Below are 27,456 nucleotides of genomic sequence, written 5' to 3'. Positions count from 1 at the left end.
GGGAGAGAGAGAGAGAAACATCAATGATGAGAGAGAATCGGCCAACTCCTGCACTCCTACTGGGGATCGAGTGTTCAATCCAGGCATGTGCCCTGACCGGGAATCAAACCGTGACCTCCTGGTTCATGGGTCAATGCTCAACCACTGAGCCGTGCCAGCCAGGCTGTTTTTTTTAACTTACACTACATCTTGAGCAGCATCTCCCTTCAGATGAGTAAACAGACATGCCACAGTTAGGCGTGTGCCTGTCTTTAAAGAATAAGACGTCTGTCCCTTGGTGGCTGTGACCTCAGGTTCCAGAATGTCAAGGCAACATTCCTCAGAAGAGCTGTTCCCCTTGGACTGAACCTGCGTTCAGAACCAGCTTACTGTCAAGGGAAAGGATAGCCCAGTGACCAGTAACACCTGTCACTACGAATTGGTTTGGAAGTGACTTCTCCATGTTTCCCGAGGATGTGTGCTTACTCAGTGTGCACTCTCCCCTGTCGCTTTCACTCGTGTCATCTGAAGATGAACATTTAATTTCCAACTGGAGGTAGGGGTTCGGCGCTTCCCCTCCTTCTCTTACCCCCCTCTCCCCAGCTTCTGCTCTGGGGTTTGACTGACCAAATCAATCTCCTACAAGGAGCCAGGGGAAACGCTGGGCTTGGGAAGAAAGAGTTGCTATCGTTTCCCATGTGTAGTTCACACGGGGGCACCTGATTAGTTCCTTCTGGCCTCGCTTGGCTCGAGAAAAGAGAAGGGCTGGCTTGGGTGAAAGGGTGTCTCTCTGTCCTCAAAATGTTGCAGCCTGACCAAGTGGAACTATTTGTGAGACTGCCAGGAATGTCCACCCTCTGAAACCCAGTGGCAGTGGAGCATTCTCTGGGACGGTAGAGCTAAAAGTGTGCAGGAAGCTGCAATAGCTACTTCAGTTCGATCCCTGTGGCGGCCCCTGAATAATTATTCAATTCTTAAAGGAGCTACCAATGCCTTGTACACAGAAAGTGCTCAGTGAAGGGTAGCTATGCTCGTTCTTTCTCTTTTTGATTCTCACCTGAGGATGTGTTTTTATTGATTTGTTTAGAAAGAGAGAAAGGGGAAGAGAGAGAGAAACACTATCGGTTGCCTCCCATACGCTCCCCGACTGGGGATTGAACCCGCAACCTAGGTATGTGCCGTGACCAGGCATTGAACCCATAACCTTCCGGTGCCCAGGATGATGCTCAAACCAACCCAGCCGCCCAGCCAGGGCTGTGCTTGTTATGTTCATTATGACACGTGAGTTATATGTAACCTTGAACTGAAATGTTTTAGCCAGTGCTTGTTAACCCAAATGTCTTAATACAAAATTCACGAAAGAATCAGGGTATAAAGGAAAGAATCTCAATACTGTATTTCTTGAGTTCAAAATTAGGTAAAACACCCCCTAAAAACCAACTTCTATTTTCACGAAGGAAAAGCTGGCCTCTTGGTTATTTGATTTGGAACAGAGAGGGGACAGGCTGCCTCCCCGTAACAAAAGGTGCCGCTCACCTAATGCCGAGTGAGGCAGAGGCAGACACATCTAGTCCAGGGCTTTGGGCTGTAGATGGTTTATTTCAGGGGAAGATGGAATCCAGGGGCTCGGAGCTAAGAAATTCCTCTTCTGAAACTTGGAGGTAATTGGAAGCTCTTGGCATCCGAGGGAAGCGCCACCTCGAGGGCGTGAGCACAGGGGGAGGTGCGCCCCGGGCCGCGTGAGGGGTCTGGAAGCTGCAGGCTGCTCTGCAGGCTTCATCAGCTCACAACTGAGAGCCCTGCCTGCCCCGGAGGCTGGAACACACCGAAGGTCACCTCATTGGTTAGCTGGATTTGAGGAGGACGCAAACGTAATGGAAGAGACGCGTGAATTCAGTTCGATTCACTTTGACCCAATTCAACAAATACATGCACCCACCTGGTTCCAGGGAGCATGCTGGATTCTGGGGCCACCAGAGAGGCAGCGTGTGGCCCGACCTTGGAGCTTACATGGAAACAGGACATAAGCTAGTGGAAAGGTAGTTATTTTTCAGGGCCGGTTTGAAGCCCGCACACGTTTCTTAGCTCGGGCTGTCATAGTGAAATATCACGGGCTGGGTGGCTTGCAGAACGGAAGTTTATTTTCCCACCGTTCTGGAGTCTGGGCGTGCAGGGTCGGGGAGCCCGCAGGGTCGGGTTGTGGCGGGGACTCTTTCTGGCTACAGCCTTCTCCCTGTGTGCATACATGGACGGCCTTTTCTGCTCTTCCACGGCCAGCAATCCTATCAGACCAGACCCCACCCCACGCCCCATTTAACCTTCACTGCCCCCGAAAAGCCCTATTGACAAATACAGTCACGCTGCGGGTCAGCTTCGACCTGAATTTGGGGGACACGATTCAGTCCAGAGCAATAGGTGCTCACCCACATTATGACAGACATATTCAAATGTATCCATACCATACGTTATAGCTCTATGTTGTTTTTTGCTATATGGTAAGCATAATGATTTTTATAATTTTGCTTTTGAAATTATTTGGCTGTGAGTCATTTATGATTGGCTGCTGCTTCTCAGCAGTCCTACATACTTGGGATTTTTTTTTAAATGAAAGAATTGTAATTTGTTTCCAAATGTAATGAAATAGTTGTGAATTCTGAATTTGACAATGAGTGAGAGTGACACAATGCCAGGTTTTTGTGTTTAAGGGAGCATTAGCTGATTTCTGTTTTGCAGTTTTTCTGCTCTGGAGCCAGTACTTGTTGCCAGGTCTCACTTTTGTAGGCTCCTGAAAAGCTTGGTAGGCCCCTCAGCATTGCCGGTACTGCCGAATGGCTAGTGAAAGGGCCCTGCTTTCCACATCTAGATGGGCAGCTTCCAACCCTGGCCTCCCAGCCACAGCACAGCCAGCTGTCTGCCCGCTGGTGCCTCACTGCCTACGTCCCAAGCATCCTCTTCCCTTCCAGCCTGCCTCCTGTTCCAGGCAGTGGTATGCTGGGATCTGAGCTGAGAGGCCTCTTGCTTCCGAGTTTGTGAATTGACTATTAGGAAGCACCGAGAAACCCTGAGGAAGTAGACTGGATCACAGTGGTCGGCAAACTCATTAGTCAACAGAGCCAAATATCAACAGTACGATTGAAATTTCTTTTGAGAGCCGAAAACCGACTTCTGCGCATGGGCCACGAAGTTTCAATCGCACTGTACATGCGCGCCCGCACGTGGTATTTAGTGGAAGAGCCACACTCAAGGGGCCAAAGAGCCGCATGTGGCTCACGAGCCGCAGTTTTCCGACCACTGGACTGGATGATGAGTTTGAGGGACAGGACCTGGAATAATAATGCCATTGATAGCGGTGGGGCAAAAGGTCCGAGAAGGTATGAAGGAGGAGGAGGGAGGGCGATGGTGAGGTCGGCTTGGGCTTGGCATCCCTGGGCCCGTGTCCCCTCTTTATGGCTCTGTCTTGGCTTAACGGTCATCCTTCGGAGCCGTGTTTGTTTCCTAATTAATCGCCATCCTTGACTCGGCAGGAGCCAGGCGCCAGCCCAGGCTGTGGTGAAGCAGCCGGTGCGGGGAGCCAGAGGCAGGACCGCGGTCACCACCGTCGTGCGGACTGGCGGGGACTGGAGCACCGGCCTCTTCAGTGTCTGCAGAGACAGGAGGATCTGTACGTTTTCCTCCTCATTTACGTTCTCCTTTACACTTTCCTTTCCCAGGACATCAGTGGGTGGACAAGCAACATCAGGGGCGAGGACAGAAATGAAATGGTTTAGAATAACTGGACGAATCCTCTAGTGACTCAAATGTACTTCTTGGCAGGAAAAACCTTGCCTTTCAGAGAGGTGGATGCTTTCGTAGGCTAAGTGGTGACTTAACGATTTTTTTTTAAAGGGCAAAGCACACTGTTGGCAAAGACTCACGAAATGGGCTCCCTCCTCTGTGGGAGTGTAAATTGGCACAACCTTTCCAGTGGATGGTTTAGTAATACATGTAAAAAGAACCTCAAGCGATGCATAGCGTTTGACCCAGTAATTACATTTTTTCAGGCATTTAGTCTAAGGAAATAAATCACGTGCAGAGATTTCGCAGCGGCATGAAACTTTGCAGCACTGGTTATTATAGCAACAATCTGGACAGCTGAATGTTCAGTGAGGGCGTCACACGATGAGTTATTACACAGCCATGAGAAGTCATGATGTAGAATAACATCTAATGGGATGGAAAGATGTTTGGGAGCTATTTTTAAGTTAAAGAAGCAGATTGCAAAACTATGCACCTTCGACGCCGTTTGGCAGGGGGAACACGTAAGAAAGCTATCTGGAAGGATTCAAATACAAATGTTTACAGCCAGTGGCTCCAGACGGTAGGCCAGTGAATAACTTTTATTTTATTTTTGTTTCTCTCTCTCCGGTATTTCTATGAGGAATGGGCCGTACTCTTATAAGAGGAAACATTACAAAAGGAGCCGCCTTGATTAAAATCTTTGCAGACAGCGGTTCACAAGGACCAACAACACTGCCCTCCAGGGGGACTGAGGTCCAAAGCTCAGGGACTCTATTTCACCTCAGGACATGCTGACCCTCCTCGGGTGTCTTCCAGGGCCCGATGCTCTTGCCCTAGGGAGCAATTCGACCACTGAATTTTTCTTGGAGCACGTGTGTGTGTGTGTGTGTGTGTGTGTGTGTGTGTGTGTGTGTGTTTGGGGCTTCTCTTTTGAAGGATGAGGGGCAGTCTCTTAAGTTCAAAATCCAAACAGACCCCGGATCTAATACTTTTGAAGAACATGCCTCTCCCCGCTCTTTACATACAGGCTCTGGGAAGATCTGAATTTGTCCCAAAGTCCCCAGGATGGAGCAGTCAGAGAGTGCTGAGCGATTACATGATCCTAGTCCTTATTCAACCAAGGGCCTTGCGGAGGGGAAAGCTCTAACATTTTTTTTGTGCCTTGAACATCCAGGCTGTGCCTTCACGGCCTGGGCCTCACGGAGAAGAGACTGCCCGGCACCAGACCCGACCTGCCTTCTACTCCTGTCTCTCTGCCCATCTGACCCAGAGCTCAGCAGGCCTCTTCCCGCCACGGCTGCCCATGTGGCTGTCTGACCAGGCAATTGTGGCCGTTCTCTGATTCCCTCAGGCTCTTCACAGTGGAACCTAAGTGGATCCGAGGTTTTTGGTTGAATGTTGCACTGGGTTGAATAGTGACCCCTCAAAATTCATGTCCACCTGAAACCCCTGAGTGTGACCTCAGTTTGAAGCAGGGTTTTCCAATCTAGTCAAGTTAAAAAGAGGTTGCACTGGGTTAGAGTGGGGCCCTAACCCCATGGCTGGTGTTCTTATAAGAAGAGGGAAATTTGGACACAAACACACAGCAGAGAAGGCGATGTGGAGGCAGAAGCAGGAAAGGAGTGATGCACCCAGAAGCCAAGGAATGCTGCAGACGACCAGTGGCCACCGAAACCTGCAGGGGAGACACGGAGCAGGCTCTTCCCTCAGAGCTTCCAGACGACACCCCTGCCACACGCTGATGTCAGACCTCTTGCCTCCTAACTCTCCAGTGAGAGAATACTTTCTCTGGTTCTGCGATGCCCCATCTGTGGCATTTTGTTCTGGCAGCCGTGGGAAACGAAGACTCAAGCAAATGCCGGGTTTCACTAGATGGCAATGGGATAGCTCACAGAATAAAAAATCAACCGAAAACGCGGCTCAGAAGGGACAGATGCATTGACAGGGGCTAGTGTGGTGCATCCTTTCGTTTTCCTGTGTGAGATTCGATGTCTCAGCAGACGGAGCCCAGTTTGTCTAGCTTAGGCCACGGGCTGCCACTTGCCAGGCCAGGGCACTTTGAGTGACAGTTCTATCAATATTGCCCACAATAGTAAGGGGTAATTTCCCATTTTTTTCTACTGGGGTGCTGTTACCAGGAAAATCCCAACAAATCCTATATAATAAAAGGGTAATATGCAAATTGACCCTAATGGCGGAACAACCGGACCAGGGGGCAGACGCTCAATGCAGGAGCTGCCCCCTGGTGGTCAGTGCACTCCCATAGGGGGAGCTCTGCTCAGCCACAAGCAGGGCTCACGGCTGTGAGCGCAGCGCTCAGGATGCACCGAGGTTAGCAGGCGGGTGCTCTGTGCCCTTTGAAGATGTGGGTGCTGACAGCTTTTGGCTGCTCCATGGCATCGTGGGTAAACGGCGAGGCATCCTGGCCTCGGAATGCTTGTGATGTGGCCCCAGAGAAGGCTTATGTGGAAGGTGCAATCCACATTGATTTGTAGTTCAGCCAATATTGACTGAGTTCCTACCTGTGTACAGACATGTGATAGGTTTTACAGACTTAATCGTGAATGAGACTGAGACAGTTTCTTAGAGGAGGTAGACAATAAGCAGATACATCAATAAACAAAACAATTGCGGTTGTGGTAAGGGCAATGAAGGGAATAAGCAGGGCGCTATGAGAGGAGAGCACAGGGGTGAAGGACGGCCTCTCCGAGGACCTGACTTAAGCTGCGCCCTGAAAGATGGTAAAGGGTCAGCCCTCAGCCCTCCCTGTGGAGGGCACCTCGAGGCCCAGGCGGGAAAGAGTTTGGTGTCGACCAGGAGCCATCAGCTGCCGAAGGTGGGCAGAAGGAAGAGGGCCAGGGTTCTCTTTGGTTTTCTAGAAGAGGAAGGAAGATGAAAAGGCCTGACTGGGATTCATGTCCCCAGACTGTATCTTGGGTAAACTGTCCACTCTCTGAAAGCAGGGACCTCCGTCGTTTCGCTCACGGCTTGGATGCCCGGCAGGGCGCTCGGCCCATGGGAGGTACGTCTCCCGCGTGACGTTTAGCCTGTGTGCTCACTTGCCTCTTGCGCTCTCACACGCCATTGAAAGAACAGAGGCCTCGGAGGTAGAAAGAACGGGGTCAGCTGGTTTGTCTCAGTCCCGTGCGCAGCGTGCGAGGCAGGGCCCGGCAGCCTCAGCTCAGAACGTGTCCAGGGAGCAGGGCTTCTCCCCTTTGCAGCCAGCTCAGTGCTTACAGAAATGCTTTTGAAGAGGGTACCACGTGGATGATGCAGACTTCAGAAGCACCTGCCCCTTTGGTATGTGAAAAGCAGCTACTCCAGCGTTGCCCTCTCTCTACCCAGTTCTCCTCTGAGCCCAGACAGAGTCTGTCTGCTTGTAAAGGTATGCAAACATTCAAATGGAAATAGGTTAATTTTTTATTATAAAAGTATCTTATAATCATCGTAAAAAAGAAAAATACCAACGACTCTACGAGAAAGAAGCAGTATCCTGTACTCTCTGTGCCAGAGATCACCATGGCTACTGTTTTGGTATCTACCCTTCCAGATTTTTTTTGCTGTATGTGTGTGTATACAAGTCACACACACAGTAGAATTGTAAACACACTGTTCGGCACATTTGTTTTCACAATGTACCTCTAGGTGATCAGACCCCATCAGCACCTCTGGAGTTAATCACTTAAATTGCTGCATAGATTCCATGGTATGAATGTAGCATAATTTATTCAAAAATCCCCACTGTGGACCTACCTGTGTTTTCCAGACGTTTTGCTAAGCAAACCAATGCTCTGTGACTCTCCTCATACTGCTGTCATTTGGCGTGTGCGTGCCTTATCTGTGGGCTGTTGTAAACTGTACACTCACATGTGCCATTCTGAATCGTGCTGGATGCTGCCAAGTGGCTCTCCACTTGGAAGGCGTGCTAATTTACACTCCCACCCGCAATGCATGCGTGTGCCCCTTCCTACTGGGAGTGACTCACCGTCAGGTGGTTCTTCCTTTTGGTAACAACGGTGTGCAACGTGCCTCGTTGCAGTTCCCGCCCACCTCTCCTCCGCCGCTCTCTGAGACCCACCCTCTGGTTTGTGTGGGCTTGTGATCTGGGCTCCCCTAGGACCTGGAGCGATGAATAAGGAACCACATCCCATGCATGGGGGGGTGGAGCCCATCTCAGAGGACAGGCCAGGAACATTTAGGCAGTGGGCGCTTACGCAACCACCAGGCCTGTGAGTGGAAGAGAAGAGGCGGGGTTTCTGGCTCACATCCCTTGTGAGCCTAAGCATCTTCTCTCTTTAAACAAAGTGTACGTGGTATTACGCTGTAAGTAGCATATTACGCAATTGTGTTTTGTTTTGTTTTTAACTCAAAATAGGTCCTAGAGATTTAACTCTGTTGGTACTTAATTGATCTTTCATTGCATTCTTAATTATGGTATGATTTCTACCACCATGGTTTGGTTACACTTCCATCTATTCATGTACATTTGAGTTGTTTTAACTTGTAATGCCGCAGTGGACATCCTTGTAGCTGCCTCTGTGAGCACGTGAACGCGTTATTCCCGGGGAGTGCTGGTAAGTGGAATTGCTGGGTCCCAGTGGAGTTAAAGTTTCCTGGGTTCAGCCAGGCCGCCTTCCAGAGTGGCTGGTCCAGTTCCCACTTTCATCACTGCATGGAGCACCTGCAGGGTGTCCCAAACATGTGTACACACTTTGAATAATTGTGTTTATAAAAATACATTTCATTTTCAAAATGTAATAGAATCTACAGACATTGTGTATACATTTTTGGGGAACACCCTGTATTTTGCCATGGTTTCCCACAACATTTGGTATTAAAAAACTTAGAAACATTTGAAATTCTTATGGGTAATAAATATTCCAGACTAATGCAAGGCTGAATTCAGTTTGTTTTCAGCCATGTGATGCCTACAGTATGTGATGTTGCGATTATCTTAAGACTTCTGAATGAATGAAATAGATGTTCCTCAAAGACAGGCTGCTCCTTGTCATCTCCCCACCAACACCCCAGTCCTCACGTTCCTGTGTACCTGCTACCTCACCCCTGTGAGACACTGAAGAAGTCCAGAGTCCTGGAGCATCCCTGGAAGGTTCTGGGATAAAGCAGCATTCCTAGCTTTTTGCTTCTTGGTCACTGAATTTGGGAGTGGGACGTAGCACTCCTTGCTGTTGGGATGGGGTCGGGGTAGGGGAGGGAGGGACAGGTAGGCTGGGAAGGGCCTTTGACAGGAAGTTCTAGTGCACTAGTGACATGGTATCTGAGCATCAAAAGGCTGTGATCACTACCATTTCACACTCATTAGAATGGCTAAAATAAAAGACTGACAATAGCAAATGCTGGTGAGGAAGCAGAACAACGAATTCTCATACATTGTGGGTGGGAGTGTTAAATGGCACAAATACTTGGGAGAACTCTTTGCATTTGTTAGTTTCTTGTAGAAGTTAAACATAAATCTACCCCATGATCCAAGCAATCCTACTTCCAGGAACCCACCCAAGTGGAATGCCCACTAAATATTTGTATATGCATGTTAATAGTACTTATTCATAATAGCAAAAATTGGAATAATTAATGGGAGAATGGATAAATAACTTGTAGAATATTTATATGTTGGAATACTATATAATAATAAAAGCATAATATGCTAATTAGACTGGACATCCTTCCGGACAAAGCCGCAGGGTCGGGGGTGGGGGTGGGGGAGGAGGGCGGATGGTGGATGAGAAGGGCTGCAGCAGAGGCGGCAGCAGAGGCTGGGGCCAAGGCCCTTGCATGAATTTCGTGCATCAGGCCTCTGGTTCAACAATAAAAAGAATAAACTACAGATTCTCGTAACAACACAGATGAATCTCAAGAAACAAGATGTTGAAGAAAAGAAGTCAATTATAAAAGTATACACCATTCCACTTATATGAAGTCCAAGAAGAGGTGAAAGTTATCTATGGGAAGAGAAATCAGAATAGTGGTTGCCTCTGGAGTTGGGGGGGGGGGGGCGGTGGGGAGATGGGATCGTCTGGGAAGAGGCAAGAAGGAACTCCAGGTTGAGGGCACGTTCTACAAGTTCAGTTACTTGGTTGAATATGATTGTTAAACTCATCTAACTGAATGTTTATGATCTGTGCACATTCTTGTGTATAAGTTATGCCTCAATAACATATTTGTTGAAAACATTTTAAAGGTTATGTTTAGCTTTCTTTCTGTTTCATAGTCCTAATTACTTGTATTCATCAAGGTTGTCATCTTTCCTGATGTGAGATGACATCACATCTTTACTGTACCTCAGGGATTCTTAACCTGAGGCCTGTTGGTAGTTTTCAATGGATCCTGAACCCCGTGGATTTGAATGCACAATTATGCATGTCAGTGTGCAGGTATTTTTCTTTTCCCTTGAGGAGCGAGTTCATATTCTCAAAAGGGTCTGTGACCCAAACCTATTTAAGACAGAACCTCTGTGTTAGGTGGTTCATGCAGAATGTGTAAGAGACAGTATCAGTCATTAAAGATGAATGAATAAATGACAAAACTGTTCCCAGTTGACGTTCAAAGAACCACGCTTCTATTAGTTTACTGATTAAAACTGGCAGATGTCAGTGGCCCCACTAAACTAGCAACCTCCTGACCTGAGAAATAGAATGAAGTCTTGATAAGGAGCCGGCAGGATAAATGGACCGGTGATGAGCTTCCACCTCCATTTATAGACAATGATGCCTGCTATTCAAAAGCATCATACACTGTGTCTATTTTAAATATTGAAATCAGGTAGATAAACATAATAGAGGTGACAGTTGTGATTCAACTGGAAAACATTATTTAATGCTTTCTCTTGACAGGAAAAAACAATTACCGTAGTGACCGCTAACAGAGCTGTATCCGGTTCAGCGCTGTCAGTGTTTAACAAAAGGGGACAGTTTTGACAGGCCTCAGTTATGGCGATTTTCATACACCGAGTTTTGAGAATTGGCTGTTCCTCCTCCTGATTGCAGGGAGAAGGTGCATTAAGTTGATGGCACAGGGTAGTAAATGCTCTCTGAGGTGGAAACTCTCTCTGATCACATCTGAGCACGGCCTTTCTTTTGTGTGGTTATTGACAGGTTTCTGTGGTCTGTTTTGTCCCATGTGTCTTGAGTGTGACATCGCCAGGCATTACGGAGAGTGCTTTTGTTGGCCGTTGTTACCTGGGTCCACCTTTGCACTGAGAGTTGGCACCAGAGAGAGACATAAAATATGGGTAAGTGTGTTTGAATGTATGTGCGAACCTGGGTCTGTGTGGGAACCTGGATGCCTTTCCAACCCGTGCAGGGTATGTCCAAGGGGGACTTACTCTAATGCAGATTACTGATCAGTGGGCCAGTCCTGTTCCCCTCATTGCATCAGGGGAAGACTGCGCGTAGAATTGCATCAGATTTGGTAGATAGATTGGGGCTGGTCTGACTTAAAATGTAGTCTGTGTGGCATATGCAGAATTCACTTCCAGCGCAGCTGAGACTGAGTTACAGTGCGGGAGTGAGGACAGACAGCATATAGATTAAGGTGTGGATAGTTTAAAAAAGAGCGTCTCTTTATATACTCAGACTAGAAGCCCGTTGCACGAAGTTTCGTGCAATAGACTTCCCTTCACCTGGCTGCCAGCACCAGTTTTCCGCCAGCACCAGTTTTCGTCTGGCCACCCGCCGATCGGAGTGCCTCCCGAAGGCTGAGGGCGGGACTCGGGAGGCCCTCCGATCTGGGGGGTGGCCAGAGGAAAACTGGTGCTGGCGGAAAACTGGTGCCCGCAACCACGCAATCGGCCACCCCGAGTTCTGCCACCGGAGTCTTCCGCAGACCCCATGGGTCCTCCCGCAGCGGGTCCTCCCGCAGCAACAGTCGTTTAGGCCGGCGGGAGGAGTGGGGGGGCGAGTCCCCACCCCCCCACTCCTACCGCCAGCCAATCGGCCACCCTGAGTCCCGCCCCCCGCGCCTCCAGCCGGCCCAATCGTGGGCGTAGTGGAGTGATGCAATTTGCATATTACCTTTTTATTATGTAGGATGAAATTGTCTCTAAGAGATATTTTTAAGTGAAAAAGAGAGCACAGCATAGCAGTTTGCAACTATTTACATAAAATACTACATATGTATATACCGTGTAGACAGAATTCATTTGGGAGTGTAGGTAACCAACTCCAACACTGCTTTCCCTAGACAGGTAACTGAGTGTCTGGGGATACCTGTAGTAGGGGATTTACTTTTTACTTCCTACCCCTTCTTACTGTGGGAAGTTTGGACCATGTGGACTTATTACCCATCTCAAAGAAATAAATAAAATAATTATAAATGTTAAGTCCTAAGAGGAAGAAAAAGGATGCTGGCAGAGAAAGCAGTGGTTTCAAATATGAAGCTTGTATCGAAGCCCAAAGAGCAGGTGTTTGAATTGCAAGCACTGATTAGCAGTGAGCGGCTTGGGACTTGTGTAAGCCAGTGGAGCTGGGTCCCTGTGTGCTGACTGGGGGCTTCGGTGGACCTTGGAAGCTGTGCATGGGATGGGCCACCAGGTAGGATTGTAGAGGCCCCTGGGTGATGACTGAGCCTGTGTGGTTGCACCAGGTAGTGCTGTAAGGTCCCTCGGTGATGACTGAGCCTGTGTGGTTGCACCAGGTAGTGCTGTAAGGTCCCTCGGTGATGACTGAGCCTGTGTGGTTGCACCAGGTAGTGCTGTAAGGTCCCTGGGTGATGACTGAGCCTGTGTGGTTGCACCAGGTAGTGCTGTAAGGTCCCTGGGTGATGACTGAGCCTGTGTGGTTGCACCAGGTAGCGCTGTAAGGTCCCTGGGTGATGACTGAGCCTGTGTGGTTGCACCAGGTAGTGCTGTAGAGGCCCTGGGTGATGACTGAGCCTGTGTGGTTGCACCAGGTAGTGCTGTAAGGTCCCTGGGTGATGACTGAGCCTGTGTGGTTGCACCAGGTAGTGCTGTAAGGTCCCTGGGTGATGACTGAGCCTGTGTGGTTGCACCAGGTAGTGCTGTAAGGTCCCTGGGTGATGACTGAGCCTGTGTGGTTGCACCAGGTAGTGCTGTAAGGTCCCTGGGTGATGACTGAGCCTGTGTGGTTGTACCAGGTAGTGCTGTAGAGGCCCTGGGTGATGACTGAGCCTGTGTGGTTGCACCAGGTAGTGCTGTAAGGTCCCTGGGTGATGACTGAGCCTGTGTGGTTGTACCAGGTAACGCTGTAAGGTCCCTGGGTGATGACTGAGCCTGTGTGGTTGCACCAGGTAGTGCTGTAGAGGCCCTGGGTGATGACTGAGCCTGTGTGGTTGCACCAGGTAGTGCTGTAGAGGCCCTGGGTGATGACTGAGCCTGTGTGGTTGCACCAGGTAGTGCTGTAAGGTCCCTCGGTGACGACTGAGCCTGTGTGGTTGCACCAGGTAGTGCTGTAGAGGCCCTGGGTGATGACTGAGCCTGTGTGGTTGCACCAGGTAGTGCTGTAGAGGCCCTGGGTGATGACTGAGCCTGTGTGGTTGCACCAGGTAGCGCTGTAAGGTCCCTGGGTGATGACTGAGCCTGTGTGGTTGCACCAGGTAGTGCTGTAGAGGCCCTGGGTGATGACTGAGCCTGTGTGGTTGCACCAGGTAGTGCTGTAAGGTCCCTGGGTGATGACTGAGCCTGTGTGGTTGCACCAGGTAGTGCTGTAAGGTCCCTGGGTGATGACTGAGCCTGTGTGGTTGCACCAGGTAGCGCTGTAAGGTCCCTGGGTGATGACTGAGCCTGTGTGGTTGCACCAGGTAGTGCTGTAGAGGCCCTGGGTGATGACTGAGCCTGTGTGGTTGCACCAGGTAGTGCTGTAAGGTCCCTGGGTGATGACTGAGCCTGTGTGGTTGCACCAGGTAGTGCTGTAAGGTCCCTGGGTGATGACTGAGCCTGTGTGGTTGCACCAGGTAGTGCTGTAGAGGCCCTGGGTGATGACTGAGCCTGTGTGGTTGCACCAGGTAGTGCTGTAAGGTCCCTGGGTGATGACTGAGCCTGTGTGGTTGCACCAGGTAGTGCTGTAAGGTCCCTGGGTGATGACTGAGCCTGTGTGGTTGCACCAGGTAGTGCTGTAAGGTCCCTCGGTGATGACTGAGCCTGTGTGGTTGCACCAGGTAGCGCTGTAAGGTCCCTGGGTGATGACTGAGCCTGTGTGGTTGCACCAGGTAGTGCTGTAAGGTCCCTGGGTGATGACTGAGCCTGTGTGGTTGCACCAGGTAGTGCTGTAAGGTCCCTGGGTGATGACTGAGCCTGTGTGGTTGCACCAGGTAGTGCTGTAAGGTCCCTGGGTGATGACTGAGCCTGTGTGGTTGCACCAGGTAGTGCTGTAAGGTCCCTCGGTGATGACTGAGCCTGTGTGGTTGCACCAGGTAGTGCTGTAAGGTCCCTGGGTGATGACTGAGCCTGTGTGGTTGCACCAGGTAGTGCTGTAAGGTCCCTCGGTGATGACTGAGCCTGTGTGGTTGCACCAGGTAGTGCTGTAAGGCCCTGGGTGATGACTGAGCCTGTGTGGTTGCACCAGGTAGCGCTGTAAGGTCCCTGGGTGATGACTGAGCCTGTGTGGTTGCACCAGGTAGTGCTGTAAGGTCCCTCAGTGATGACTGAGCCTGTGTGGTTGCACCAGGTAGTGCTGTAAGGTCCCTGGGTGATGACTGAGCCTGTGTGGTTGCACCAGGTAGTGCTGTAAGGTCCCTGGGTGATGACTGAGCCTGTGTGGTTGCACCAGGTAGTGCTGTAAGGTCCCTGGGTGATGACTGAGCCTGTGTGGTTGCACCAGGTAGTGCTGTAGAGGCCCTGGGTGATGACTGAGCCTGTGTGGTTGCACCAGGTAGTGCTGTAGAGGCCCTGGCTGATGACTGAGCCTGTGTGGTTGCACCAGGTAGTGCTGTAGAGGCCCTGGCTGATGACTGAGCCTGTGTGGTTGCACCAGGTAGTGCTGTAGAGGCCCTGGCTGATGACTGAGCCTGTGTGGTTGCACCAGGTAGTGCTGTAAGGTCCCTGGGTGATGACTGAGCCTGTGTGGTTGCACCAGGTAGTGCTGTAGAGGCCCTGGGTGATGGCTGAGCCTGTGTGGTTGCACCAGGTAGTGCTGTAGAGGCCCTGGGTGATGACTGAGCCTGTGTGGTTGCACCAGGTAGTGCTGTAAGGTCCCTGGGTGATGACTGAGCCTGTGTGGTTGCACCAGGTAGTGCTGTAGAGGCCCTGGGTGATGACTGAGCCTGTGTGGTTGCACCAGGTAGTGCTGTAGAGGCCCTGGGTGATGACTGAGCCTGTGTGGTTGCACCAGGACAGACACCAGGTCTCCCCGCAGGGCACGCTGTGTGAGGACTGGCTGGCCGTGCACTGCTGTTGGCCTTTGTCCATCTGTCAGCTGGCCCGGGAGCTCAAGATGAGGACCTCCCATCTCTACGAAATCTCAGCGGCCCCTTCAACGAAGGACACCTTTGTTTGACAAAGAAAGCAAGACACTCCTCCTCACTCCCCCTTGCCCTCCTCTCCAAACCCTCTTAGTAGAGAGATCATTCTTCTTGTTAAGTGTTCACGGAAATAGATGAAAATAAACCATTCCCCCTCCCCTGCTGTCTTTACTGCTGCTCCTTCTTTCCCCATCCCCCCAGTGAAGACTGTTTGTCTGGACTTGCTGTGCCTGGAGTTTTGGAAGGCTGCATTTTTCACCATCTTCCTACTGCCCTCCTTTCCCGAGGATGTGTGGGAAGCAGGGAGAATTGCTATAGGCTTTCTTATGCCAAGCCCCCTTTCCCAAAGCACCAGTGCTGGGGCAGGAGGTGGTTAATTTTTGTTAGCACCTGGGCTGGGCACACAATGTCACGGAAATACAGAAGCATTATCCCGACTCCTTCGGTCCGACTGCATTGTGGGGAAGCCTCCGGTTGTGGCTCATCCTGAACACCTCCCTGGAACTGGCAGGTCTTCAGCCCCAGGTGCACCCCTGGTTAGGCAACTGTTCTGGGTTGAGTTGAATTGTGTATCTTCCCCAAAGATACATTGACGTCAACTCCTGGTATTTGTTCCAAATGGGACCTTTGGAAATAGGTAGGGTCTAGTAGATATAGTTAAGATGAGGTCATTAGGGTGGACCCTAATCCAATGTGATGCTGTCCTTACAAGAGGAGAAGAGAGACTTAGAGGCAGAGGGAATGCAGCCAGGACCCTGGGGCAGAGACTAGAGTGATGTAGTCACAGCCAAGCTCTGCCTGGAGCTACCAGAAGCTGGAAGAGGCGGGGCTTCGGAGGGAACTCGCCCTGCCAACCTCCTGACTTTGGACTTCTGGCCCCAGACCCGGGAGAGAGTGTCTGCATTGTGGTACACGTTGCAGCAGCCCAGGAAGCTAATGCACCTGCCCTCTACCGTGAATATAGTGCTCTTGCTTTTGTTAGGCGGCTGCACAGAACCGTGCTGGGGAGCCTGGCTTCGGAGGCCTGAACTGGCTGCTTCCTATCCTAAGTGTGTCCCTGGAGGCAAAGTTTGCTCATCTCTTTGTGCCTCAGTTTCCTCATCGGTAAAGTGATGGTTCTAACCTCAGAGGCTAGGAGGGTCCTAAGAGTGAAGCCTCAGCACAGAGCCTGGCAAGCAGCACGGACTCAGGGCGCGAGCTGATCGGCTGCTCCCTTGTATTCCTGGCACATTCGACTGCTTTTCCATCTCCAGCGGCGATATGAAGTTTTAATTAAATTTTAAATTAAAATGGAGCCAATTAAAGAAAGGATATTAAGTAAATAATAATATAATACAGGATGTATTATAAAATTGTACACTTGAAACCTATATAATTTTATGACCCCGTGTCACCGCCATAAATTTAATTAAAAACTTTTTTTAAAGTAAAAAAAAAAAAAAAAGGATGCTTGGTGGATATGGCAAATATTGTGGTGGTAAAACGCGAATGCTGCTGAGTACTTGCCAAGCACTGTTTGAAGCATTCTACTTGTCTTCAGACATTTATTCCCTCACAGCCCTCAGGTAGGTGCCATTATATCTTCATCCTCCGGAAGAGGAACCTGAACCCCAGGGAGGGTAGGTGACGTGCCCGAGGCCACACAGCTGCCCAGTGATGGGCAGCCAGGCTCTGGAGGTGGCGCTCCTCACCTTTGCACCAAGCAAGCAGAGGCGGCTGGCCAGGAGGCCTGCTGGGCCCCTGTGGGCTTGCTCTCCGGAGGTGACAGCCTGGTTAGAGGAAGTGCCTGTCACTCCCCCTGCTCCCCGCCATCCCCACCGAAACGAAGCACTTCCCCTCCCACGGAGTGAGTCCTCTCCTCCCAGCCCTCCCGCTGGGAGGTCCAGAGCGGCTGCCAGGACCAAAGCCCTTTGGGAGAAGGAAATGCTCCGTGTTGGCGTTTACTCTGTGATGAAGCGCGCCCCTCTCCAAGCCAGCTCCTGAAAACACCGGGCCTGAAGTGAAAATAATCCTGTTTTATTGTTTCCTACGAAAGCACATACCGGCCTCACAAGCGTACAGCTGGGACCAACCTGCGTTTTTGGCAAAGGCGACTTGGGCAATGTCTCCGCTGGCACAGGGCCGCGCCCTCCCGCGTGGGGAGCAGATGGCATTTCACGCGGCTTCGGGCCCACTCCCCTCGGCTGCTGTGGGGGGTGTGAGCGGAGCCCCCGCCGTCCCCGCTTTCCTTCTTCAGATCGGCCTGGGTGGTAAGGGCAAACGTCACACTTCCTGAGAGCCACAAACCCAAACAACGGACACCCTGGGCTCTAGAAGCGATGCGTCGGTCCCCAAGTCACAGAGCACATGGACAGTTCTTAAACCTGCTGCCGGAGTGTAGGCCTGAAGCAGGGGTGCTGGGGGGGGGGGTAGGGCCGACCTCTGGTTTCCTCCAGAACACGCCAAGTCCAGGGGAAAAGGACTTAACAAAGCATGTGGCTCCTTCCCGGGAGAGAAGACGCCCCACACCAGATACTGAAGTGCGAGACAAGGCTGATGTTACACTTCCCCATTCCTCAGACTGGCAGCGAGCTGTCAGGGGTCCGGCTCGGAGAGTTACCCACCGGGAAGGCATGTTCTGTGGGTCTTTCTTGTCGCTAGAAAGTTCCGTGTGGTTTTCCAAGATGCAAAGTGTGGAACGGGTCTCTGGGGACTCCATGTGGGTAAACAACGCAGCAGACAGGGCACAGTCATCCGGCAAACGGCACATGACAAAACCAGAACCAAGCGAACCACTCGCCCAACCTCTCGGCTGCCCAGCGGCTCCTACAGGAGCTAAGCCGCCCGCCCGGGGCTCTGTTTAGGACCAAGAGGTGACAAGTGGGAGTCCTTACGTGGCCACTACCCTACAAAATGATTTTATATGTTTATATATTTTATTTATCTAAGGCTTATTTATACACTAGTCCACAATCACTAGCACATTATATACTCTTTTTATAAACATTATACGCACGCGTATTTCCTCACAAAGGTTCTCTTTTGGTCTATTAAAAACACTGTACTTAAAAAAAGAAGCAGAGACACGAAGTCTATAGCTTTTCTGCTTATATTTCCATGGAGGAGCGAATTTTTATCCCTTTCCCTTTTCCCCCTAAATAACACCTTCTCCCCCCTGACCCAATGCATAGTAGTAAGAAGCAACAATTCCAAAAGACGAAACTCAGACTTCATGGTTAGCACACTATTCCGGGGTAAACTTCGGGGCTGACCTCATTCTATTTCTTAAATACGTTTTTATCGATTTTAGAAAGAATGGAAGGGAGAAGGAGAGAGAGAGAGAAACATCGATGTGAGGGAGTGACATTGATCAGCTACCTTCCACACACACTCTGGCCGGGGATGGAACCGGAAACCCGGGCATGTGCCCTGACCAACCAACTGAGCCACACCGGCCAGGGCATGGGCTGCCCTCCTTCTAATCATGATAATGCATCCTTGCCTGCCGCCCCAGCACCCCCACCACCTTTTGACTCCTGACTATTGGGAAGCTATCATCCTGGAACTGACAGTCCGGAGGTGAAAACGTTAGGATATGGGGGAGCTTTTCTGAAGCTTCTGGGTTTGGCTGGGAAGAAATCAGAGTCTTCATTTTGTGTTTTGAAGAAAATAGTTGGTTGATTGATGACACAGGTGCAAGGGAAACTTTCCATCCTAAACTCTAGGAAGTTCCCAGAGACGTACCACCCAGCCAGTGTGAAAGGGAGAGGGGTGGTTTCAGTTGCTCTGAATAGGAGCGGGAGAAGCCGCTGTGGGAGACAGCCTGCACCAAGGCCTGGGAGACAAGGCTGCCTTAGCCAGCGTGGGCTAATGGCTTCTGGGGATTAGAAGTGACATGGTCTCCCTCGGGTTACAGAACTTGCTCATGCGTGGGCAGCTTGCCTCTCCTTAACCTTTCCGCACATCATCCATCAAAGCAAAATTCCTTGCAACGCCGACGTTCTGGCTTTCCCCCGGAGAATGAAGTCGTGTGAAACCTGTTTCTAGGTAGGCTGCAAGGCCTCGCGGAAGAATCTGAAGGCAGCCTCGCTGTACTCATTGCTGCTGAGCCTAGGAAGCTCGGATTCACCCTGGAGGACATGGGACCGGCGTTTTAGTCCCAGGGGTTCAGAGAGAAGGGTTGGCTGACAGTTGGCAGTCCCATCATCGACCACATGTGAGATGTCATCACTGAGTCACCCTGTCTGCGGTCTCCTTACACCGCCTGCCTTCTCACTCACCGCTAGGCAGATAAAGCCAATCCTTTGGGGCTTCTTCTTGCCCCCAAGGTTAGCCAAGAGAGGGGTGTGGTTAAGTTCCTCATCCCCTGAGGGGATGGGTGCCAGCTTCACGCAGAAGAAAACGTTTCTGTAACCGCAAAATGCAATCCTTGCTCTGCTCACGGCCGGGCTGCTGTTTGCTGCTGCTTACGAGCAGGCCTGCGTGGGAGGCAGGACGCTTCGGTGCCAAGTTACGATGCTGAACTTGAAAGCAGCCGACATATCCCAGTGACGCTGCCTTCCTGTCATGGTCTTTGGCAATCAGAGCACGTGCTTTTAAAAACGAAATTCTTATTGACGTCTTAAGGGAGAAGATGAAAGTGTATGGCTCAAAGAGTCCCGGGGTATTTGTGAGTTGCATTTATCTGTGTTAGCACAGACAATTTGAAATTACAATTTTTTTTGTTGTTAATCCTCACCCAAGGATATTTTTCCCATTGATTTTTAGAGAGAGTGGAAGGGGGGAGGAAAGTGGAAGGGAGAGAGAGAGAGGAGAGAGAGAGAGAGAGAGAGAGAGAGAGAGAGATTGGGAAACACTGATGTGACAGAGACACATCCATTGGTTGCCTCCCCCATGGGCCTCGACTGGGGCTGGGAATCAAACCTGCAACCCAGGTACGTGCCCTTGACCAGGAATCAAACCCACAACCCTGGTGCAACACTCTAACCGCTGAGCCACACTGGCCAGGGCTATAATTACAATGATAAAACCCGGGGTAGACTATTTCTAATGACTTGCCCTTTAAGGTGACTTACTTCTGGATCCAAAAGAATGCATTTCTATATCTTTAATGAGATAGCCTCTCTGTGAGCATTGCAGTCTGTGGCGTCTCTCTCACAACATCATGGATTTTTCTTGTCTGAGATTCTTTAAGTGCCAAGTCCTGTTTCCTTGGTCAGGATGTTCAGTGTGTGTGTGTGTGTGTGTGTGTGTGTGTGTGTGTGTGTGTGTGAAGACAGGATGGAACTGGACTGGGAAGATGGGGATGTGGCAGAGGGATGCAGGAGCTCGGGCGGAGCTGAGGGGTGAAGGATGGCAACACTGTAGAAGCATCGGCCTCTCCAGCCCGAACTCCCGCAAGCAGGACATTATGTCCCCCTGTGCTGCTCTAAATCCAGGCTGAGCCAGGCCAGCCGCAGAGCTGAGGGCATTTCCTTTGTCAGGTCGGGGCTGAGGTGAGACACTGGCAAGATCAAGTTTGGCTTTGACAACAGAACGAAGTAACAGGAGGGATAGGAGTCTGGTGTAACCTGAGACAGCACACGACCTGCTTGCTTTTCTCTACCCTGGCCCACCATTACCCTCTGTCCTGGAGGCCAGCCTATTGGTACTCCTGTACCATCCCCCAAGTCCAAGCAATATCACATGGTCCACAAACTCTCCATTGAGCAGCTTCCATCCAATCAGATCGTTGGTTCTCGTCAGTGTCCCCGTTGTTGCTAGCTCCTCCGGGAAGATTAGCAAGGCAGGGTCTGTGAAGCGGAAAAAGATTTCAGAATCTCCTGTGTGCGCATGCATCCTGGGAAGACATAGTCCTTTAACATTCTTGTATGTCTATATAAGAGAGAGAGAAGCAAAACAGCAAAATGGTCATCTCTAGGGAACCTCGCTGAAGGGTATACAGGACTTCTTTGCACTATTTTAGCAACATTTTTATAAATCTGAAATTCTTTCAAAAATAAAAAGTTAAAATCCAAAAGCCACCGGGATTTCTCTGAGGCCTCGAATATTCTATTCTGATGACCAAGCTCAACTTGCATCTCTAGCAACCCACACGTGTAACCAATGTCCTCCCCTCCCGCCCAGCCCTTGGCCCCTTTTCTCTTCCTGAGGCTGAGAATGGTCACAAGGAAGCGCAGCCAACACCTGGGGCCCCTGTCCAGGTGAGCGCAGGCGGTTTGAATGCGCATCACAGGAGTCGGAGGCTCCCTGTGACTCGGCTGCCCGTGCTGGGCTCTCCACCCTTCTCAGTGCAGATCAAGTCCCAGCTGACCAGCTGAAGGGGACAGGAGAAAGCTAAAAGGATGATGGGAAATTGGTCCAATAACAGAAAGACTTGCCTTCTAAAGACCCAGCCTCAGAGTTTGTCCGCAAGGGAGTTCCCCTGAAAACTCAGCAAAACAGGAAACGAGTGGGAGAGGGAGTTTTCCATTTTCTGCCCAATTTTTTTCATCTGAAGCCTGATTTCTTTTCTCACCAAGGGCTCCTGCTGATCTAACAGGCCAGTTTTCTCCTTGGGGAAACTTTAATGACGATCACAGCCTCATTCTTGGGGTGGTGGCGCGGGACAGTCAGATATTGCCAACCAAGTTTACGGGCGCTGCCAATTTTGGGGAGTCTTACCCGAACTCCCACTCTCCAACAGCACAATTGTGTTCTGTGGCTCCAGAAACAAGGTGCACTGAAGGGGCCCGAGCTTTCAAGCAGGCAGCCACATCTGGCTCAAAACTGAGCTCTCAGAGCCTCAAATGCCATGCGGCATGGACTCATCTGCCGCCGTGCCCCCCTCGAGGTCCCCCCACGCCAAGAAGCCACACATGATCTCACTCATTTGTGGATTATAATGAACAACATAAACTGATGAACAAGAACAGATCCAGAGACAGAGAAACATCGATCAGATGCTCAAACCTCAGAGGGAAGGTAGGGGAGGGTGGGGGTAAGGGGGAGAGATCAACCAAAGGCCTTGTATGCATGCATATAAGCCTAACCAATGGACACAGACACCAGGGGAATGAGGGCATGAACGGGTTTGGGGTGGGGGGCAATGGAGGGGATAAGGACACACATGTAATACCTGAATCCTTAAAGAAAAAAAAAAAAAAAGAAGTCACACAGATCTGGAGTTATGCTGTCCTCCCCGTGCACCCCCAAACGCGGGCAGGAGTTCCATCCTGCTATTCGTGCCTTTCAGTCCTTACAGGGGAAGGCGCTGTGTTAGACGGAGCCTGCTTCTCTCCCCTGTGCCTAAGCGGGTGGCGCTGGGCAGCTGCCTCTGGACATGGCTCAGCCTGTTAATACCGCAGTGGGCCCAGGGACGGCCGCTCTGATCTGCGGATCAGGCGTGGCATCTGCAGCCGGGATACTGTCCCTCCGAGCCTGAAGGCCAGGTTTTTCGAGATCACTGCACCTGGATCCCTGGGGAGAGGGGGTGGTTTGTCTGCTCTTTTAACTACATTTATTGTGATGTAGCATTTCTGAGCGAGTGCAGGGGCAGGGAAGTAATAAGGAAGTAACTGCCAAGGGAAAGCTGGCTGCACATTGATTTGACCTTCCAGGTTGTGCTAAATGATGTAGAAAGAACTTCAACTCCAAGATCGACTGACATTTTAATAGGCACCGAAAACCCCATCAATGGGGAGGCGGAAGTCACCTACAGCTGGCATTGCGCAGGGCTGGGTAGCAGCCCTTGTTAGTGCTGTGTCTACAGGCGGGGTTTTGGGATTAGGCAGGTAATAATTCTTTGTTTATTGGGCACGCAGAGGACAAGTAGAAAACTTGGAGTAGAAAACTCTGATGTCAGCAAGAAAGCTTGCTCCCAGCTTGAATGAGGTGGCAAGCAGTTAGCAGCGCAGACCCGAGCCAGATTACCTGGTTTTATTCCCAAAGTCTAATGCCTAGCTGCGTGACCCTGTGGAAATTATTTAATCGGTCTAGGTCTTAGTTTCCCTATCAGTAATCTGGGGATAGTAACAATGTTTACTTTGTACCGTTGTGGTGAGATTTTTTTTAATCAGTCAATGTAAGGAAAGCAATAGAACAGTGTGTGGCCCATAGCTGGGGTCTATAATTGCTGGCTCACAAGTATTATTATAAATGAAGAGACATCTTGAAGGCTATATATTGTGATCCTGCTTTTTGATTATCTCAATGGGAAACCCTTCAGATCATCCAACTGACACATTGCCACACTCATTGCTCCTTTCTTTTGTCTTAAAAATCGAAGTCTCAGTTTCCTGAATTGAGTTCTTAAAATCTTACATCCTAACCTAAACGTGAGGATAATGATAGCTCAGTACAGTATTTATGTAGTTGTTGTGGGATGGACTTTATTTTTTAATCCCAATTTATAGATGAAAATAATTGAGACTCAGAGAGGTGAGGTGACTTTCCCAAAGTCACACAGCAAGTCACACTTGAAAGTATGACTGAAGTGTTCCAATTCTATGGCCTGGGATCTTAACTGCTGGGCCAGAGAGAAAGGCAGGGAGAGAAGGAGGAGGAAAAGGAGAAGGAGGGAGGGAGGGACAGGGAGAGAGACAATTCATAAGTCGAATGAATAATGGGCATGGAAATTCAATAAATATATCCTAATAATAACAAATGAGATGACATTTCATGTCTTGTCTACACAATTCCAAACAACCATTTTGACTGCTTAGAAAAAAATACAAAAAGACAAAAAGACACATCGCTTCTGACTGGCTGTGCAGTCATTGTTTTAAAGTGCTGGGAGGGCCAATTCCTTCGGGAGAAGGTGCGTTCTTAAGCTCCTGCAGCCCCGGATGCCGGTGCCGGAGCCAGGCCCCTTGTTTCAGAGCTGGGGGTGGGGCTGGAGAAAATGCTGTGCCGTCACCCCCGAGACCCGAGCCAGATTACCTGGTTTTATTCCCAAAGTCTAACGCCTAGCTGCGTGACCCTGTGGAAATTATTTAATCGGTCTAGGTCTTAGTTTCCCTATCGGTAATCTGGGGATAGTAACAATGTTTACTATCTAGGTCCATCCTCCTTACGAAGGCCCTTCTGGCAGGAAAAAGCGGACTCATCCATCGTCCACTTGGTCGTTCAACACATATTTATTGTATGATAAAAAATGTCTGATTAATGAATGAATTTCCTCAACATGTTGAGCTCAGTCCTGTTTGCCTCACCACACTGTATGTCTAGTCCCCTCTTAGCTTTCAAATCTCAGCTCAAAGGTCACCTCCTTGGAGAAACCTTTCCTGGCCACCCTACCTCATAGCTCATACTCCTCAGCCATTCTCTGTCCCATCGTCTCCTTTCCTTGATAACATGTTACACAGAAATAATTCTGTGTGCTTGCTCATCATTCACCCCCCTTCATGGAGGCAGGGACCTTACTTGCATTGTTCACTGCGGTACCCCAACTGTATGGAACAAAACCTGGTCCACAGTAGATGGTCAATCAATATTTGTGTAATGAAAACAAATGGGGCGACATTGATTTCTATGCAGGAGGAAGAGTCTGTGACTTCAAATGGAGATGGAGTGAGAGGTACATGTGGGCCTGGAGCCCCTTGGTCATGGTGACATGTCCGGCAGGGGTCTGAGGAACCAGCACGTGCACTTTCTGAATTACAAAGCGTGCCGGGGACATTTAATGTCTGTTAATTGGCACCAAGGAGGAGGGCTGTTATCGAACTCATCAGCCAGCTGGAAGCCTGTCTGTGTCAGACCTGTTTGCAAATCAGAATGGACGCTTCACAAGCCCGGTCACCCTTGTGAAACTGTAAGTCCCCCAGAGGGCAGCGCCCATGTGCTCATGGTGGCATCCAGGGGCACGGACAACCCTAAACGTTCCATCTTCAACCGATGAGGGGGCAAGGTCACGGCGGGGACAGCCAGAAGGGAAAAGACACGTGAGGGTTTGGCATAAGACACATTTAAAAATAGTTGTCCTGTGGCCGCAGCCCCGGTACCAGCTTATCTGAAAGTGGAGGAGCGTGAAGAAGCTGCCATTTCAGAGCTGCCCCACGGCTGCCTCACTGCGGCCTCGGGCAGGCGGTTTGGTTTCGGAGCCCCAGCTGCTTGATCTATAAATAGGGGGCGACGACACTTAACTCGTGGGGTTGTTGTGAGGATCAAAGGAGGAAATGTGCATGTAAATAATAATGATAACTGGGGGTACAGAGTGTTTTCTATGTGCTGGGCGCTGTGCTAATGACTTCATGCACGTGATCTCACTTGACCCCCACCCAGCCCTCAGGGAAAGCACAGTTAGTACCTGAATTTTACAAGCGAGGGAACTACAGCTTGGGGAGGTTACATGACTTGCCTTGGTGACACAGGGAAGAATTCAGTCACCTGACTCGCAGCGCTCCCCTCTACTTGGCACTTAGTACACATCTAATGAATGGCAGCTCTCAACATTCTGTCCCTGGAGTTAGCATTTCTCTTGCTCGCCTGCTTTCAAGCCTTTGTCACACTCTTCCTCCAACAGCCACCACCTCTAGGGCCCCTCTTGTTCACCGGCATCTGGCCTCCCTATCTCCCTTCATCTTCCCAACCCCTATGAAGTGCCGATCATTGTTTCCACTCTGCAAGTGAGGAAAGAAAGTCTCAGAGAGGTTAGTTAACTTGCTCCAAAGTCACACAGACAGTAAGTGGTGGGGCCAGGATTTGAACTCAGGGATATGTGGTTGCAGAACCCCACATAACATTCCTCCATGCCACCGACCATTTTTCAGAACCCGTTTCTCCTCAATGAAGCTCTCCTGGCAATGGAAACCTCCTCGTTGCTCCCCTATCTCACTTCCGCCTGCACGGTGCAGCCTAGCTCTATTTTTGAATTGTGCCTCCATATCCATTTATTGGTAGTAGCTACCATTCATTGGACACTCCAACGTACCCAATGCCAAGATCAGGTCTGTACATGCATGATCTCCTTTAACCCTCCCGAGAACCCAATGAGGTGGAGATTCTAATCCCCATGTTACACAAAACAGATTCAGGGAGGTATTGTAACTTTTCCAAGTTTCTTCAGTCATTTGCCAAAGGAAATGTAACTAGTGACAAAGCTGGGATAAAGCCCCCAAATGATTTGGTTCCAAAACCCAGTCTCCTAGCTATCTAAAGTATAATATGCTAATTAGACCAGACAGCCAAACGACCTTCTGGACGTCCTTCTGGACAAAGCTGGAGCTGTGAGGGCCGAGCCCCTTGCACGAATTTCATGCATCAGGCCTCTAGTCTCTATATATAAAAGCTTAAGCGACCTGTCGACCGGTTGACCAGTCATTATGACGCGCACTGACCACCAGGGGGCAGATGCTCAACGCAGGAGCTGCCCCCTGGTGGTCAGTGTGCTCCCATAGCAGGAGCGCCAGTCAGCTGACCCATGGGCGTCAGAGGCTGGGCACATGGCTGGTGAGCGCAGCTGCGGCAGTGCCTGCAGCAGAGTGGCAGTGAGCCTACCGAGCGGTGGCTACAGGCACAGCAGGGCTGGGATGAGTGGGAGCAGCGCGGTGCCCGCCTTGGGCTCGGGCTCCTCCTTGGCTGCCTGCCACTTTGCACACTACTACATCCCTCAGGGGATGTTGGACCGCCGGTTTTGGCTGATCTCTGCAGGCCATGCCAAGGGATCCCACAGTGCACGAATTCGTGCATAGGTGGGGTTCCTTGGCCTTGTGGTGATTGGGGCTGATTGGGGTCATCTCACCCAGTTCCAATCAAGGCCATTGCAGCCAGCTGACCAGGAGGAGGGACCATGGGAGGTTGGCCGGATGGGGGGAGGGGCCGTGGGAGGTTGGCTGGCATGGGGGAGGGGCCGCAGGAGATTGGCCAGCTAGCCCCGATCAATTGGGGCTGATGGGGGCCAGCCGACTGGGGGGTGGGGCCCTGGGAGGTTGGCCAGCCAGCTGCAGGAGGTTGGTCGGCCAGGGGAGGTTGGCTGTGGGAGCGCACTGACCACCAGGGGGCAGGTCCTACATTGAGTGTCTGTCCCCTGTTGGTCAGTGGATGTCATAGCAACCAGTCGGTCTTTCGGTCGCTTAGGCTTTTACTAGTATATATATATAGATTGCTTCTCCCTATCTTTTAAACTTCCAGTGGATTGGGAATTGAGCTACCCCCTCCTGGTATAGCTATCCCCCAAATCCTTGTTGACTGATGCTTTAAAATCTAGTCCTCTGTTGGAGTCTCCATGATGAAGGTCTAAACCAGGCGTCCTCAAACTGCGGCCCGTGGGCCACATGCGTGTGTTTTTGCCGTTTTGTTTTTTTACTTCAA

At 50.5% G+C, this 27,456-nt stretch overlaps 2 protein-coding genes across 3 annotated transcripts in view; one reads left to right on the top strand and one right to left on the bottom strand.

Annotated features, from left to right (window-relative positions):
* Positions 1–333: 333 nt before the first annotated feature.
* On the top strand, positions 334–15,349 carry PLAC8L1 (PLAC8 like 1). The gene is made up of 4 exons (XM_008145522.3): positions 334–535; positions 3,504–3,640; positions 10,869–11,005; positions 15,084–15,349. The coding sequence occupies exons 1-4, from the start codon at positions 441–443 to the stop codon at positions 15,222–15,224; spliced, it is 510 nt and encodes a 169-aa protein (XP_008143744.3). The 5' UTR covers positions 334–440; the 3' UTR covers positions 15,225–15,349.
* A 1,840-nt stretch (positions 15,350–17,189) lies between these two features.
* SH3RF2 (SH3 domain containing ring finger 2) overlaps positions 17,190–27,456 on the bottom strand; it is a 119,201-nt gene continuing 108,934 nt past the window's right edge. Inside the window, exon 11 of one of the 2 annotated variants that reach the window (XM_028146184.2) lies at positions 17,190–20,960. The gene's annotated coding sequence lies outside the window, so the exon portion shown is untranslated. Of the gene's footprint in view, positions 20,961–20,991; positions 21,043–27,456 lie in introns of those variants that run through there. The other variant, XM_054718010.1, reaches the window with a different exon arrangement.

Source organism: Eptesicus fuscus, chromosome 6 (assembly GCF_027574615.1).
Source record: "Eptesicus fuscus isolate TK198812 chromosome 6, DD_ASM_mEF_20220401, whole genome shotgun sequence".
In the NCBI taxonomy this organism is placed as follows: Eukaryota; Metazoa; Chordata; class Mammalia; order Chiroptera; family Vespertilionidae; genus Eptesicus; species Eptesicus fuscus.
Note: the sequence above shows the minus strand (reverse complement) of the source record. Positions and strands in the feature narration are given on the sequence as shown.